Below are 18,948 nucleotides of genomic sequence, written 5' to 3'. Positions count from 1 at the left end.
CTCCACTCATTCCACCCTGCCTGTACTCTCTTCTTCACCTCTCTTCCACACTCACCATTACTCTGAACTGTTGATCCCAAGTACTTAAACTCATCCACCTTTACCAACTCTACTCCCTGCATCCTCACCATTCCTCTACCCTCCCTCTCATTTACACACATATATTCTGTTTTAGCCCTGCTGACCTTCATTCCTCTCCTCTCTAAAGCATATCTCCACCTCTCCAGAGTCTCCTCAACCTGGTCCCTACTCTCACTACATATCATAATGTCATCTGCAAACATCATAGTCCACGGGGCCTCCTGTCTGATCTCATCTGTCAACTTGTCCATCACCACTGCAAATAAGAAAGGGCTCAGAGCTGATCCTTGATGTAATCCCACATCCGCCTTAAACGTATCTGTCACTCCCACCGCAGTCCTCACCAATGTCACACTACCCTTGTACATATCCTGTACCACTCTTACATACTTCTCTGCCACTCCCAACTTCCTCATACAATACCACAACTCCTCTCTAGGCACCCTGTCATATGCTTTCTCTAAGTCCACAAAGACACAATGCAACTCCTTCTGACCTTCTCTGTATTTCTCCAGCAACACTCTCAGAGCAAATATTGCATCTGTAGTGCTCCTTCCTGGCATGAAACCATACTGCTGATCACTAATCATCACCTCCCTTCTTAACCTAGCTTCCACTACTCTTTCCCATAACTTCAAGCTGTGACTGATTAATTTTATCCCTCTGTAGTTACTGCAGCTCTGCACATCACCCTTATTCTTAAAAATAGGTACCAAAACACTTTTTCTCCACTCCTCAGGCATCCTCTGACTTTTCAAAATTTCATTAAACAATCTGGTTAAAAATTCCACTGCAATTTCTCCTAAGCACCTCCATGCTGCCACTGGTATGTCATCTGGGCCAACAGCCTTTCCATTCTTCATCCTCTTCATAGATGTCCTTACTTCCTCCTTGCTAATCTGCTTCACTTCCTGATTCACTATCCCCACATCATCCAACCTTCTCTCTCTCATTCTCTTCATTCATCAGCCCTTCAAAGTACTCTTTTCATCTACTCGACACACTCTCCTCACTTGTGAGTATGTTTCCCTCACTGTCCTTTATCACCCTTACCTGCTGCACATCTTTCCCAGCTCTATCCCTCTGTCTAGCCAATCGGTACATGTCCTTTCCTCCCTCTTTAGTGTTGAATCTCTCATACAACTCTCTATATGCCTTATCCTTAGCCTTCGCCACCTCTCTCTTTGCTGTGCGCCTCATCTCCTTATACTCATGTCTACTTTCTTCATCTCTTTGACAATCCCACTTCTTCTTCGCCAGCCTCTTCCTTCCTCTGTATACTCTCCTGTACTTCCTCATTCCACCACCATGTCTCCTTGTCCTCCTTTTCAAATAATGTTTGGAAACCAGACTTTTGTAAAAAAAAAAAAAAAAAAAAAAAATCCTATCATTATTTAAAATGCCAGTTAGCATCTTTGGGTAACTTCTTGTGGTAATTTTTCATTTGCCTTTCTTTCTTATTAGACCACACTGGCTATTTTCAAGTTCCTCCCTCCAGGTCTATATAGACCTATTTGTTCCTCTTAAGGGTGAGAGGCAAGCCCATTCATTCCCTGACCAAGGCAAGAGACATAACTTAACTTCACAACTTAAGAAATGACAAGAGCCCAATGGCCTGTTCATTCCGTAGTATGCAAAAGTCAAGAATTATGAATAGTCCGTCATCCTGCGTAGGGAAGGTCCTATCTCTCCATCAGCTTAACATTTCCTTGCACCAGCTATGATTCTAAAAATAGCTGCTGGCTAGGGAGACACATGCATGGATCATACACACATGCCAACTCTCCTTTCCTAGTGCAATACTGTGACACCTTGGCTCATAGTGTGACATGTCCCACATCTCACACTCCTGTAGTAGTTAGCACTGTATGCCATTGCATAGAGGGTCGGGGCTATGACTGTGACCCAGACAACACAAGGAGCTGGAGTGGGGGGATGGAATGTAAGCCTAAATCAGCTCATCTGTCCCAGAAGCTGGAACTTGGGATTTGTGTGTAGTCAGTGCACACCTTGGTGGAGACCAAGGCATGCCTCCCTGGTTGCAGGCATGCTACCAACGTCATGGAGGGGGGACATACGGCATGAGAAATCCAATGGCTTGAGTGGTGAGACCTATGTCAGCATACTCACTCTGCCCAGCTTGGGGTTTCCTTCCTCATATCCCAAATAGATCTCCTGCCACTACATGTGAATGTGATGGCCACTCCTGGCTGTTGCTTCTCTTAAGGGGGAATGGCATGTATTGGAGTCCATTTACTGTTCGGTCATTCTCTTCATAGAGATAGAAGGCCCCCTTCTGTGTAGCCACAGTAGGATTCAGCAGAGCCCCCCCCCAAATAATGAAGAGATCTAGGCAGGGAGAGAAGTGTGATTGGCTAATTGGGCAAAACAGAAATCAGTAGCAAGAGATAAAAGGAGATAAAAAAAATAATGAGAAAAAATGTTGAAGTGGGACAGATCACTCCTCATCCCCAAATAAGCAAGCCAATACTGGCCACTTATTTCCTCTGTCCTTTCCTATCTCTTCCAGATTCCTAACTTAATAGGGATCATCTGGGATGTAATCAGACTTTATTCTTCTGTGTCACAAAGCCAGGCTAGCCTGGTAGACAGTTACTTTATGTACTCTCCCTTACACTTATCACTTGTACTTAGTCTACAACAATCTGAGCAAAGAAGTCAAGCTCTGTTTCAAGACAGCTGGATACCCTGACCCTGCATCAGAAATGCCAGTGTCAAATGAGTGCTTATAGCACTGCTTGAATATGGTCTCCTTATCAGCTTAGTCTTCCTTGCTAACTTTGTCTCCCTTCAGACTCTGCTGAAAAAAAAAGCTAGCACTTTAATGATTTTTGGCCCTCCAAGTAGGAGATCATTATATATTCATGGGGAGGACTGGATGGCTTTCTGTTGAAGAAGAAGCCGTTTGTCTCATTATCTATAGACTATTCATCACAGAGGTCTACCTATAACTTGCATATAAAATAGAAGAAAGTGAAATGGCCATGTTGGCATAGTGATTTTGCTCCTGATGGGAATGCCAGATGAAGTTACGATTAGAGGAACCAATGCTGGAGGTGGTGAGTGAGATTATGCAGTTTACAGATTGCTGTTTTATTCCTGGAGGAGGGTATAGGTTTAAACTATATGGTAAGAAAATACAGATTTCTTGGTGAAGGTCAAGAAGTGCTGAATGCATGCATGCATCTGTAGCTCAATGTCAAGAAATAAAGTGAGACCTTAGGGAAAACTGTAGGTGCAGATGTAGGGGAACCCTTTTGTAGCTTCTACCCACAGATAACTCATTGTCCTGCTTTCTTCTGGACACATCAGGGGCTCAAGTAAGTGACTGTTTAACCCAAATGAGACATTAAGAAGTTGTATTGGTGTGATTGGTAGAACGCATTAAAGACTACATAATCAAAATATTAGATGGTCAGAGTGCAGGGTTACTGAAAAAATGGTTGCAAAATACATAATAAAGTGAGCAGCCCCACATTATTTAGCTTGCTGGCCATAGGCTATTGAATGTAATTAGACGAAAAACTATTATGAAGTAAAGCAATTGGTCCCTCTTAATCCTAGGTAGACAGCAAGTAGCATTATGATGAGGCTTAGAAGTGAGTGATATCCAACACTGGTTCCACCGATTGCCCACCCCTTAAACGGTTACCAGGAAACACATGAGGCATGTGAGGGGTGGAGAGGTGTATATAAAAATTAACTGGGACGGCTGCACTCATGAAAAGCCTTGTTTAATATCATAACATAGTGCAGCTGGTTGCCTTGCACAAGGATTATACAGGAATTTAGAGTGATTTTGCTTACTGAAAATATATTAATCAACATTATACAGCTGGGATTATGTGTGGCTGAATAAACCTTGTATTCCCCAAAGTGCTCAACATTTTTCCTTGAATTTTCAAAATTGTGTCAGAAGATCAGGAATACACATTTATATTAAATGAGAGATTTATGTAAGGGACAGACCCTACCACATACTCCTGAAACTTTTTTATATTTTAATTGTTCTACATTGCACTTGTCACTGATCATTGCACCATCATTTAGGCAGTCATGTTTCTTTTTTTGTTTAGACTCTAGTCCCCATTATCCTGGTGCTCGCTGTGCCACATGCTTCGTCAGAGCATGGATTGCAGTGCTAGGTTTTATTGGCACACCCATGGTTCCCCGCATGCATCACCATGACTACAATGCAAGGTGTTATTTTGCAACCCATTACATGTGACTGACCCATCGCTACCTGTTTTTTTCTCCCTATCTGTACTAGGAGTCACCAGTGAGGCTGGTTCAGCAGCATCCCTTCCCCCAAGGATGGACATATCAGTGACAAATGCTCACTATTGACTTCCTGGGCCAGCTCCTACAGTGCTTTGATACCTGGTTACCTGGGCAACAGCCTGGTCCCAATTAATCTGTGATATGGAACCATATCCCTTGTTGATTAATCATGTATAAAGTTAGCGTTACTCAGAAAAAAATGCAAATGGTTGGATTCTGAGAAAACTGTTAGGCATTTGCCTTTTCTCTTTCTTTGGCAAGTTTGGAGAAAAGTATTATTTTACAGGGCACTGTATCTAAATTTATCTGATTTAAAGATTTGTGCTTGTGAAGAAGAATCGGGTTTCAAAGGTCTCCTGATTCTATAAAACTGGATACAGCATGGGATACTTTTAACAGAGTTTAAACTGTAAGCTGATGTGACTTGCATGGGACAGTGTGCTAAGAAAAATAACTGCAATCTCTTTGTGAAAAATATGTAGCAAACATACGAGGAAGCAATAGAAGACGTTTTGTAAATACAGATGCATTGGCATATTGAGAAAAATTCAGAATGGGATTCTGCTAATGTGTTTTTTCCCTAACAACTACTGATAAAAAAAAAATAAAATAAAATAAAATCAAGATTTTTCTTACTCTTACTGGTTGAACAGACAAATAGTTCTGTGGATGTTGTATAAATTGATGACATTTATTAAACTTTATTTGTTGCCTTTTGCAGAATTATGGCTTCCCTGTAGCAGTACCGAAGTTTCAATTGTGGAAGATATTCATCACAGAACAATTAAAATATTGGGTTCAATAAATCATTCTAATTACAGTGAAAGAAGTTCTTGACTTGTAACCACTAAAAAACAAATGTCTCTGCAGAGACCTCTGTCTGTTTTACAGTCCATATTACAAATATGATTTGTGGGATTATTTATGACTTGAATGAAGAGATTGTTGTTATGACATGTGGTCTCATTGTTCACAACCCAAAAGTTTCCATTCTTGGCGAGGAGTCTCCTGGCTTAACAAAAGACTGGCTTGTCTAAGGAAATTATTGTCCGCTAAAATCTCATGGTGTAGCATTATATAAGTGCTTAAGGCAAAAAATGTATGATTTCCTTTAAGGGAGGTATGATTTATATTATCCTGTTTGTCAAGATCATTGTCCAGCTATGAAGCTTGTGAATCAGTACTGTATTTACAGTTTACACCCTTCTTGTAAAGTCCTCTTGTTGACTAATACGTTTCACTGAATATTATTCCTCTGAGGATTTGGTCTACTTTGTTTTATAATCACTGACATGGAATGCCCTCATTTAGCGACCAACTCATGGGAAAATAAGTTGAAGCTTTTGGAATTTACAAATAACTCTTAAATTGAAAATATTTTATTAAAATACTAAACAGCAGATACAAAACTATTTGTTAGAATTCTTGGAGTTAAGCGCAGAAGTGCTTCAATTTTAAAACTGGTGCATTAGGAAAATGTTTGCTTGACTTCCATTGTCCGGAGGTTATCACATTCATGGCTGCTTTTTAGGAACCTGTAAGAAAATCTGAGTTTTGTATGGTTAGGTTTAATAAATCTAGCTTTCGGTAATAGTGAAAAAGATTCAGAGATATCTTCTGCATTGCTTAGGGTTACTGCTTTGTAAAGTTCAGGAAATAATACCAAGTCGTAACCTGAGAATAGTGTTGCACTACCCCCAAGCATCTAATTACCTCTCAAATAGTGTTGCACTATCTCCTGAGCATCTAAGTACCTCTCACATGTGGGGAAACAAACTAAGAATAGTGTTGCACTATCCCCTGAGCATCTAAGTACCTCTCACATGTGGGGAAACAAACTAAGAATAGTGTTGCACTATTCGCTGAGCATCTAATTACCTCTCACATGTGGGTAAACATCCTAAGAATAGTGTTGCACTATCCCCTGTGCATCTAGTTACCTCTCACATGTGGGGTAAACACCTAAGAATAATGTTGGATTGTGCTCCAAGTAGTTGAAGTGTTTAAAGGTGGAGTGCACATGTGGGGTAAACACCTAAGAATAATGTTGGATTGTGCTCCAAGTAGTTGAAGTGTTTAAAGGTGGAGTGCACAGCTCTTTCCAGATGTACCTAAAAGTCCTATGGAACCTCCTTCTTTGTGCCCTGTGCTGATGGTAAGTATGTAGAGCACATAGTGCTGCTCTTTTGTGCACCCTGACAATTGCCATGGGATACCAGCCATTCTTTAGAAACCAGTTCTGTAGTAGAGGTCAAAAGAAGTAAATAAAGTGCTATTGAAAGAGGCAGTTTCTTAAAATGTCTGCAGAACCCAAGTTCATCACAACTGTATATATTTTATTCGGGACTGTAGAGACACTGGGGTCGGTAGAGATTTAGGGTTGTGGGTGGACTTGGCTCCAATATAAAAATACAATTGGTATTGTCTTCATAATTATCATCACCATCCTCAACCCCCTTTAACCTCATTTTCATCATGGGGTAGTTTGTGTCTTGTTAACTGTTGTCCCTGACTTAGGTTGGATTTGGCTGGACCCTCAACCCCCTTATCAGTGTCAAATATCTGTGCCCATTTTTGTGACTTTAGTCAATGTGACCAAATTACTTAACACCAATTTTTACACCATTGAGTGGCTAGTACTGACACAGCCTGCAGTTTGTGATCCACATTCTCCTGTCTGGGGAATACTGCATACCACATTTGATGCCCAATGCAGTTGGTCTACAAAACTCTTCCCCTGATGGGCATCACTTAGAGTCTTTGCTTCTGCCCATGACTCTATTTACTTTTGGGTATACCCTTAAATTCAGAATTTGGGGTGGAAATGCCCAGCATGTTTTTGGGAGTGGAAGGGACCCCTCACAGAAATGGGGAGAGCATGCAAACTCCACGTGGGCAGTGGCTGGAGGTCAGGATCAAACCCTTTACCTTGTGCTTTGGAAGCAAAGAACCTAGACATTATAAAAATCCACGGTAGTCCTAGTTACAATGAAGGCTGTCTTCCTGAAAAAATGAAACGTTTGCACCAACACCAACACCACGTCCAGAAACTCAACAGGTAATCCAAAGGTATCACAAAACGTCTTTATTGACAAATAGATTATATTATATCTGTTATATGGTATTTTTGTTGCAGTCTTTTGTGCTAGAAAAGTCCTACAAATAAACATAAATGCACAACTCAGACTGCAGCTGTTTTGCTCCACTGTACATAAACAAGTCATGTATGTAATGTAATTCTTGGCTCAGCGGACAAAGTGTTTGTGTATGAATGTAGAAATCTGATTGAATCTAGTTAGCTCCATGAGTAAGCCACCTTAGTTCCTTGTGTTTCTATGTCTGTCTTGTAAATGAGAACTGAGATTTTGTAGTTATCAACATTTTAAAAATGTGCCTAGATTGGGCAGTGCAGTGAAAGTGCTAAGTTTTTTTATATTTTCTTCAACAGATGTGTCATGTTGCCATCGTGCTAGAGAGCGGCCCGTGTGTCTTGATGCTTGTGAACAGGTGAGTCACCCATTTGGACCCTTAAATGCACAATTACAAAGATGTGCTCTTATTTGGTATTGCTGTGTGTGTGTGTGTGTGTGTGTGTGTGTGTGTGTGTGTGTGTGTGTGTGTGTGTCTGTGTGTGTGTCTGTGTGTTTGGTGGGGGCATGCAGTTAGATTTGCCACTCCTGCTCAAAACAGAAGTGCACCAAAACACTTGATTGAAAAGGTTTATTTAGAACATGTATGACTTTTAACATTTTATCTGCATGTATTGTTAAGTTATCTTACACTTGCATTTTTTAGGCATTTATCTTGAACCCTTTGAATATTACCCACAACATTTAGTTATAAAAGCATCATCAACAATTTAGATGCTAAGTAAAGTTTCCAAACCTATTTGAACACACACACACACACACACACACACACACACACACACACACACACACACACACACACATACTGATTTCTAATTCTTATTTTAGCTGAGCAAGTATACTGTCTGAACGTGTCTGTTGATGAGAATTTCATGTCATTTCATCATGTTGCTGTTATCTTCAAATGCAAATAATTTTTCTTGTATGTGTTAACAATAGAGCTTACTGTGATACCGTCTGCCGCAGAAATATTTTAAGGCTTTATTGACCTGAATGTATCAATAAAGACTTAAAAAAGAAAAAAGTAAAAAGTCATGGACATTCAGAAGCCATATAGCTGAAATACTTGAGGTCCTTAAGGGTCATTTGCATATATCCCACGGGCCTCTTTCCCAGGAGGTTTAAGGTATCACACAGTGAAAACTCTAGCTTTACTATTTTTGTCTTGTAGTTTTGTACTAATTGATTCTCTAAATTATGCAGTGCTATACCTAACCCTTAATTACTTGCTGTCAGGCACTTAGAATGAAATCACACCTAGGCTGCAACATTTTCTTGTACTACCTTTTACAACACAGTTAAGTTATGGAGAAAATCAATTTATTGTAATACTTAACGTACCCTTGGCAAACAGATACTTGTGCTTGATCAGCATACTTTCTTCTGAGGGGTGGAACATGTCAATGACACTTATAATGTCTGCCAGGAGTTCTGTGGTAATACTTGCAAATATTGGAAGGTTCTCCAGACCTTATTTTTGGAAAAAGATTGTTGTTCCTACTGTTGAAGGAAAAATACTGGGGGCACAGGAAGCACAGAGAAAAAAGAAAACAACATTACTTCATACAGTATCATAGTATCTGTCCAAGTACTGTCTTCCTCAGTTTGTCTGATCAGAAAAGAATCTTTGGCTGCTTTGGTAGTGGCAGAACCCTTAGAGCCTTCATATGAAGCATCGGGCAAGCTTGTCATCATTCCCATATTTTCACTGCTTTACTTACTTATTCAACCTCTGCCTTCCTTTTATGTCATATGGTAGTCTCTTGGGGGATGAACCTCATACTAGGCTTCTCTGTGACCTTTCATTCACTACCACTCTGGTGGACTTCCTTTCCTTTCATTTCTGTTGGATGTGATCAGTTGGTGGCTACCACTACTTGTTTCATTTGATTTTAGTTAAGTGTAAAACATAGTAAACACATTAAACACGTGTCTCTTTTTTTTTTAAATATTTTTTTTATTTTCCAAATAATATAATGTTTAACAATACAATCATCAATAAACAAGTATTATAAAATATATGAAATTAGTAACAAAAATTTATAATATTCAATTAATAAAGTATAAAGTTACACAGTAATTATTTAGGGTTCATTTTAATGTCTCAATAACAGTTAAAACATTTTCCCAAGGATTGTTTGTCCATGTTTACAAGTGTCTCTTTTCTGTGTGACATAGGAGCAGTGTCTAGTTGGATGACTTACTGAGAGTCACACAGTAAACAAAAGAAGAACAAGAGTCATAAATTCATGCCTACAAGATGATATTTGTTAACAAAGCATTTTTTGGTTTCCTGTTCTGATTCAGTTTTTCTAGCTTATCCCAGGGACCCATTCATCAACAGGTCTACCAGCCTCTCCTATTGACTCTGTCTTTTCTAAGGCTGTGACCACCATGGAACCTAGGTGTCTTTTGGGGGGGTGTACTGTTGATTGCTTCCACTGGAGGATTTTTTCATTCATGATCTGCCCCTTAAAGATCCCTTCCACTGTATTTGCCTGTTTATGTCTTATCTGACAATGTCTACTTTTGTTTTTCTCCCTGCATTGGAATGGGTAGATGAGTGCCTGCCCCTCATGGAATGAGCACTCTCATCCCTTCCTGACAGCACCTCAGACACCTAAGCTGCTGATTTGGGCCACAGTTAAGGTTTTATCCCTTTATTCCATAGCAATGGCCCACTTACTAGCACCATTTAGCTAGTATTTTCTACTGAACTGTATGACTGCAGCTAGACTGCAGTGAAGATCCTTTGCTAACCTGACTTTATGGTAACTGAAGCCCATATTTGTCTGGCAGTTGGTACACAGGTTAAGGTTGCAAGCTATAGTTCCTGTGGTACAGGGTTTGATTCCCTTAGCCCTCTTTGTGACCTTGGGCAAGTCACTTAACCAGACATTACTCCCTAGTCACTCCTGAAAAGGAACTGTAAATCCAGTGGGCTTACTGGTAAACATACCTGTATTAGTATTACTCCCCTTCCTTTATCCTTTCTGTTTTACAGCATAGGTCAGGCATCAGCCCCCACTGCCCTAAAACAGTCCTGTTTATTGGGATGGCAAACAACACAATTTCTAGTATTATCCGTTTCAAAATATATCCAAGTGCAGGCCTAGGCAGCAGGGCTTCCAATGCCAGGCATCACTTATTAACTCCAGTGGCACTGTGTCGAATGTTAACCCCTTCAGTGCTGGCTTAAATTCTGACAACATTTGCTGGGTCATTGTCAGTCTCCTCCCAACCAGGCATTAAGACATTCAATAGGTTTTGGCCAGCAGTTTCTTTTACAGGACTCAGAGGCTTTTGGTGCTACATAGCAGACATATTGCAAGTGCCAACACCATTGTCAGGATTATACAAGACTTTACATTCACAGTCAGTAGCTCTTATGTCTGTTGAGCTGCCAAAAACACACCGGGTAGTGTACTTTCTCATAAAACATGAAATGCTGCTATCTGCTCTGAACTCTACTGTACCTGGAACTAGAAAATGGGCTTCTAAAATTATAAAACCCAGTAGGGCTGCCACCTTTTCAAATGCCCAAAGTGGGACATTTTTTGCAGAAACATTGTATTTTGCAGGACAAACTATACCCACAGCCAGTGCAAAGAACAGAGCTACATTTTTTGCCAAAATAAAAGCGTATTCTTTCAGCATTGAGTTTGCTTATGCTGTTTCATATAACATTTAGATGTTTCAGATACAAAGTAATTGTTTTATGCAACTATAAAATAAAACAGGAAATATTTTTTGTCTTAAATCTCAGGACATTTACCATTTTTTAGTTTTTTTCCCACAGGACACAACTGCTCAGATAGGGAATGTTCTGCACAGAGGGACAGGTAGTAACCCTAAAACCCAGTTGTTCACTTACGTTTCCAGAGGGGTGAACAACTGCCTATGTGTGAACTTCACATCTTATCTAGTTGTATCATCTAGTTTTAACATTAGCCATTAATTTAGTGGATTTTGTTTAATATGGGATTGCAGATTGTTTGTATGATTTATTCAAACAATTTGACTTAATTTAATTGTTCTAATTTCTTTGAGTTCTGTGATTATTGATTTAGCTATTTTAAATTTTTTTACATGATTTTACTTTGTCACTGAGAATTTTTGAACCTTAAGTATATTGTCCAGTATACTAAATGCTGTGTGTGTGTGTGTGTGTGTGTGTGTGTGTGTGTGTGTGTGTGTGTGTGTGTGTGTGTGTATATATATATATATATATATATATGTATATATATATATATATATATATATATATATATATGGGTCTACTTCATTTGACCTAACTTTCATTTGCCCGACACTCAGTTTCCTGACCCCATTTGACTGAAAGCTCATTTGCCTGACACTTCATTTGTCCGAAAACTCATTTGACTGACAAGTAGTATTAGCAAGAAAATGGAATATGCCCCCCTCCCCACTGTAGTGCGACCCTGGAGTTAGAATATATAGGTAGGAGGGGTGTGGGGGGCAAAGCCCCCCACTTCATTTCATATGATATTGTTAACTTTTGATGTAATATTGCTTAGTAAAAGAAAAGTAAGTGGGGGGCTTCACCCCCCACACCCCCCCTACCTATATATTCTAACTCCAGGGTCGCACTACAGTGGGGAGGGGGGCATATTCCATTTTCTTGCTAATACTACTTGTCAGTCAAATGAGTTTTCGGGCAAATGAAGTGTCGGGCAAATGAGCTTTCAGTCAAATGGAGTCAGGCAAATGAGTGTCGGGCAAATGAAAGTTAGGTCAAATGAAGTAGACCCATATATATATATATATATATATATATATATATATATATATATATATAGATATATGAATTTACATGTATGAATATACACATATATGTAAATGTAATACGTGACTTTTGTTCCTCATGTCAAAAGTTGGGTAATTTGCTTACTATATTCTGCCTTATTTAATTTTATTTTTCAGTTGCATGGGTTTCTTTCATGCGTGACCCCCACCCCCCCCACTTGGGATTAACTACAATACACATTTTCCACTTCATCCACTGAAGCTGACTATCGTAACTAAATAAAACTCCAGGAAGCAAGAACCTGACACCCTACAGCTTTTCTGTTGTAATAGGTGAATTGCAACTTAGTTTTTGTTAGGTTTTAAGGCTTAAAAGGTATATGCACAACATCAGTGAAGGGTTCCAGCCAATTGACACTAGATTGGGCCAATACCTTGAATCAGCCTTACACACACACACACACACACACACACACACACACACACACACACACACACACACACACACACACACACACACACACACACACACAGTCCCAAGCCTTTACTGTTTACATTAGTAAATTTTGCTTTTACTTTCAGCATAGTCTCTAGACTAATCACAATTCTCTCTAATTTACACTGCAGGCACATAAACAGGGCTGTTTGGCAGTTTTAAAGTATTCCAGAGCTACTTCAATTAAGCTTTTGTTAGATGCTGATATTTTAAGCTCAGTACTCACCTTTAAACTGACAATTTTTTCAGGTCTTCTCCCTGTGGGGCTGAACCCGCTCTGTTCACTCCGCTCAGTCCGCTCCCCTCCCTGCCCCCATCCCCACCCTCCGCCCATAACATCAACCGTATACCTAGTCTGACCCCTCCCATACTTCTCTTCCACCTATCCCATAACCCCCCTAATTATTCCCCTATCATACCTCCTCATTATTGTACTCTACCTCCCCACCCATTTCTAAATAAGCCCATATAGTACTCCATCCTCTAAACTATGTCTATCCTGCTCATATTCTTTATCACACTGCACTCAACCACCACCATGTCCATCACAACTATTATTTTGATCTTGCTTCTCTCATGTACACTCTCTCTCCCCTAACAATAATCACAACTTTCCAGGCATCCAACATACCTCCTGCACATACCTGTACAACCAGCACACATAATCCACAATTATCAAGTTACTCAGACATCCACCCTAGCGTATTCACAGCTAATACCTCTGTACTATGCAAAGTGAAAATTCTACCTCTCCAAAGACACTCCCCTTATCATACCACCAGCAGCAACTACGCCATTTTTAGGAAAAAATTGAGAAGTATGACCTACACAATTTGCCAAAGCACTATTTCCCAGTGTGGTGATATACAACCCAACCAAGGCCCAGCCCCCCCCCCCCAGCTTTAGCAGACCTAGCAAATCTCTTATGCTATCAACCATAAATTTCCAAAGCCTTAGGAACAAGATACCTGAACTCCATGCCTGGATTTCTAAGTACAACCCAGATATTATAGCAGCTACTGAAACCTGATTGAAATCATATATAAAAGACACTGAATTTCTCCCCCCCAAGCTACTCATGCCTGAGAGTAGATCGACCCAACAAGAGAGGAGGAGGAGTAGCAATACTTTTCCCTAGCAATTACACATTAATCCCCTACTCAAAACCAACACCCAACTTCTCGCCAGCTGAAGTACTAATCTCTATATTAAAGCTTAACAACCATAAAAACATTTGCATAATTGCTCTTTATATTCCCCCAGGAAACAACATACCAATATTAGAAAACATACTTGCCTGGACTTCCCAAAATATAGATAATGAAACCATCATTCTAGGTGATGTAAATATCGATTGGCTAGATATACGCCACAACAACCCCTCAAAAACATAAATCTTTACAACTTCTCCCAACTAATTGAAGACATCACTAGACCTCACAAAAATTACAACTGGGGCTCCACAATAGACTGGATATTAGTGTCCCACACTTTCAATGTCATCGGTGCAGGCATACTACCTAATATCATTAGTGACCACCACCCAGCATATATCATACGCAAAACTAATCCACCCACAGGCCAACACCAATACAAATCTACCAGAAATTTTACTAAGTTCCAATCATCCATATTTAATGAAACCTTAGCTAAAGTAAACTGGAAACCCCTCAAATCCCTACCACTTAATGAGGCTGTTGAATTCTTTAACTCAACACTTCTAGACATCCTAAATAGCAAGCACCCACCCGCCAAAAACGAATAAAACATAACCATGCATGGTGGCTGTCAAAAATCCACCAAAGAAGTAATGTCCACAAGGGATAAAATCTGGAAATCATGGCAGAAAATCAAAGACCCCTCAATTCTACTACATTACAAGCAACTCCATAACCAGGCAAAACGTCTAATAACCACTGATAAAAAGACCTCTACTTCCACCTACAAAGCCAGCATAAAAATAATCCCCAAAAATTCTGGTCCTCCATCAGCCAACTATTACACCCAGGCTCTCAAAGCAATCCATCCCTGACCCACAAACCCCCCCCCATTGAACTTGCTACCCTCTTCAATTCCTACTTCATTGACACCATAGCTAACCTAACCGCCACCTTTCCTACAGTTAACAGCACCACCACCAAGACAGCTGATGACCAAATCATCCCAGAAAACAAGTCTACCCTTAACCCTAACCTAAACTTCTCCCCCATACCCACCAGCACAATAAAAAAACTTTTATTTAAGCTAAAACCCTGTACTCTGGCCTCTGACAATCTACCTCCACACTTCCTGCAGCTAGCAGCAAACTCTATAGCTTATCCCATCAGCATACTCATTAACAGATCAATTAAAGAATCCCTTGTCCCAGACATCTGGAAAAAAGCATTCATTCTTCCCTTACACAAAGGTGGCACCAACACAGACACCACAAACGTTCGACCCATAGCAATTCTCTTACCCTTCTCTAAAATACTGGAAAAATGCATCCATGCCCAACTCCTCAACCACCTGCATGAAAATCTAATTTTATCACCCACTCAGCATGGTTTCAGACCAGGATACAGCACCACTACCGCCCTCCTATCCTTCCTTGATACAGTTAACCGGTCACGGGATTCTGGTAAAATAATTGCTTCACTTTTCCTTGACCTCTGCAAAGCTTTTGATACCATTTCCCACATTATCCTACTCTCTAAACTATCCAAGCTTCACATTTCTCCCCCTACCCTACAATGGCTCAACAGCTATCTCTCCAATAGGCAGCAATCCACCAAATGGCAACAGTCTTACTCTCTCTTCCTCAATACTTCCACAGGGGTACCCCAAGGCTCCATACTTGGTCCTCTCTTATTTAGCATCTTTATTAACAACTTTCACACCACTCTCCCACAATGCTCAGTAATCCAGTATGCTGATGACTCTACAATAATATGCACTGCAAATTTCAGCTCTGAACTCCAGCAAATTACTCAGAATGCCCTCGCATCTACTGAATCTTGGATGCTTAACAATCATCTTGCCCTAAATCCCAAAAAAACTAAACTAGTAATTTTTACTCCTAGGAAAACCACTCCATTTGATAAAAAACTCTTTACTATACAAGCCCAAGACAATACCACTAAAGAAGATGTCCCACACGCTAAGTTACTAGGCATTATTATAGAAGAAAACCTTAACTTTGACCTACACATAAACAATAACATCAAAACAACACACCAAAAGCTTGGTATGCTCTACAGGCACCAACACTTTCTTAGCTTCTGTACTAGACAAACCCTTGCAACTACCTTTTTATTACCCTCTCTCTTTTATGGTGCCCCTCTCCTCACTAATATCCGAAATTCTACAAAATCCAAACTTGCTATGTGTTACAACAGAATAGCAAAATTTGCCACCAAGGCCAAATTCTTATCCCACCACTGTAAGTCACTGAAACAATTAGAGTGGCTTGAACTCCCCCACCATCTCTCATTCACCCAACTAACTACTGTGCACAAAATAATCTACAGGCCCACAGACTGTCCTGCTCTCTCAACTCTACTTGCCAAATACCATTCCAGCCGGCATCTAAGATCTGAAAATCATCTACTTCTAAAAGTAGATAAGCCCACCTTACCTGTTGGTCAACTCCTCTATTCCTTCACTGTCGCCAAACTATGGAACTCCCTTCCACCTTCTATAAGAAACACAGGCAGCACCACCACCTTCAAACAAATACTGAAAAATCATCTCAACTCTTCCTGGCTATGTTCCTGCTCTATAACCTAACCTCTTCACTCTCCTTATATGATTACTAAACTGCTATGTCTTTTGCTACTAGTGGCTGATGATATTTTCTCCATATTTATTTTTATCTTCACTTGTTGATACTGGTACAATAATACTGATCTCTGTTTATACCACTCTGATTTAATTAATTGAATTCTGCTTTAATGTATATTTTCTGTATATATTACTGTAATCAAACAAACTAGATTCCTGCTTTTATGTATATATTCTGTATATGTTACTATATTTACTATCTGTAACACTTTCTGCTTCTGTACTAATTAATGTTTATATTTTTTCTGTATCTCGTTGGAGCTTTTCTCCCCGGGCCTCCACTGAAAATGGGCTCTTTTAGGCCCAGTGGACCTATCCCGGTAAACAAATGTAATAAATAAATAAATAAATAAATGTTGATAATAAATCAAGACTTGCTTGAGATTGATTGTACTTGTGTAATTGGCACAGTTTCTAAAACTTTTGTTACATATATTAATGATGGGGCTGATAAGGCTGATATCAATAGGCAAAGTGCAAAAAGAACACATTTAAGAAAGAAAGTACCCTCTGCTAGTAACCACTATTAAAGCTGATTCTACAGATGACGTCTTTGCAATTCATGTTACAAGTATTTAGCAATCTGAGGATTCAGAGTTTATAGAAGAAACTAAAAAGAAAGAAAGGGAGAAGGGCACAACAAATGACTAGAAAGAAAAAGAAATTGACTAATGCATATACGTAATGTGAGACAAAACGATATGAAATAAAATGACACACTACTTTGATATGTAATACCCCTATTAGAGGGAATGATAACATTATTCTATCACAAAATACTCAGTCTACAGGAAATTATATTATTGTTCCAACTGGGAAGGTAGGAAATAGAGCCAAGAGGCAGACTGGGAGGAAGAAGTCTGCATTGAACTTGGAAGGATTAAAGAATATTAGTGTAAGGAAAAAGAGAAGAAGGACTGAGGCTGACAACATAGCTTAGGTTGTAGAAGTACAAAGATGGTTAGGTGAGCATTGTATGCAAATAAAGAATGCAGGTGGAGAAAACAGGGAGCTTAAATAAGACTAACAGTGATCAAGATTATTCTTTTGCAACAACTGAAAGAACAAACTCTGGAGATTCAATTATTAAAGGAACTGCAGAGATTTTATGGACACAGAATATTGTTATGCCTACCAGGAGCAAAAATACAGGATGTGAGGAAGGCCTTAGCATGTCTAAATGTAAGGAAGTATGGAGCAGTTTTTATTTATGGTGGACCAGATGACCTCATCTTTAAGGACTCACTGACTGTTAGTAGGGAGCTCACAGCCCATTTAGATAAGATACAGATTTTCGGATTTATTTTTCACAAAATAAATATAGAAAGGAGAATCAGGCCAATCTAAATGAAATGATTGTTAGGTAAGTACCCACATTTTAAAATGTCTCTTTTTAAAATGTTGGAAAGTGAATAACATCTAAGCCTAATTTTGTGCATACATATTTGGACAGGAAGGAGTCCACTATTGTAGACAAGGGAAGATTTTGTAGCAGAAGTATTACAGTATTGGCTAATGTAAGACAGGATTTCTGCCAAGTCAGAAATGTAACAGTTCGCAGAGAGAAGAACAGATATACTGTGTTTGTTGGCAATGCTCGGAGCATTCGTAATTTTTTTTTTCTTTTGGGAAAATTTGCTGCAGTCACATAACATTGCTGTTATAGTTTCTAAAACACTGTTAAAGGATGATGACTGGAATCCACTTCTGTAAGGGTATAAATGTTTGTATTATAACAGACAAAAAATCAGGTGGAGGTGTACTGATGAGGATTAAATGCTTTCACTTGTCTCCAGCCTATGAAATGTATCTGTTAAAAGCACATTATGATCAAGGTTCTCCACATATCACATTTTTAGCAGATGCTAAAGTGATTATATGTTGATGGTTGCTTCACATTAGTGCTGCTGACATTGGGTAATCATGACTATGATTATCCTTAGTATGACTAAAAGGATACTGTGATCAGACTTGGTCAGTTGTGTGAGTCCTGTCATCACTTGTAAACAGCATCCCTTGAACTATTTAGTACCTTGTACTGGGTTGCTTGTAGCCTGCTGTATACCTGTGGTAGCTGTATGCAGGATAGTATGTGATGCACTGGGTCCCTATCCGATTACTGAAATTTCAAAACATCGAACATCATGCGACCGAGACCATATGATCAAAGTTTTGAAACTTTGAACATTTTGAATGGAGATTGCCATTCAGCACGGAACTGGAAATTTACCGTTTTCCTCACAGTAGTGCGATCTTGAGTTGGTATATTTAATCAGCAGGGGGTGTGAGGGGCAGGGGGCTTGCCTCCCTGCAAAAACATAAAAAAAAATT

The 18,948-nt window shown here is 39.5% G+C and overlaps 1 protein-coding gene across 1 annotated transcript in view; it reads left to right on the top strand.

The window, feature by feature from the left end:
- The window catches only part of RECK (reversion inducing cysteine rich protein with kazal motifs), a 1,724,192-nt gene that overhangs the window by 354,800 nt on the left and 1,350,444 nt on the right, over positions 1–18,948 (top strand). The window contains exon 2 of the mRNA XM_044065108.1: positions 7,832–7,890. Coding sequence (XP_043921043.1) covers positions 7,832–7,890 — 59 coding nt within the window. The remainder of the gene's footprint in view (positions 1–7,831; positions 7,891–18,948) is intronic.

The sequence above is a fragment of the Protopterus annectens genome, chromosome 3.part0 (assembly GCF_019279795.1).
Source record: "Protopterus annectens isolate FY-2018-M chromosome 3.part0, PAN1.0, whole genome shotgun sequence".
In the NCBI taxonomy this organism is placed as follows: domain Eukaryota; kingdom Metazoa; phylum Chordata; order Ceratodontiformes; family Protopteridae; genus Protopterus; species Protopterus annectens.
Note: the sequence above shows the minus strand (reverse complement) of the source record. Positions and strands in the feature narration are given on the sequence as shown.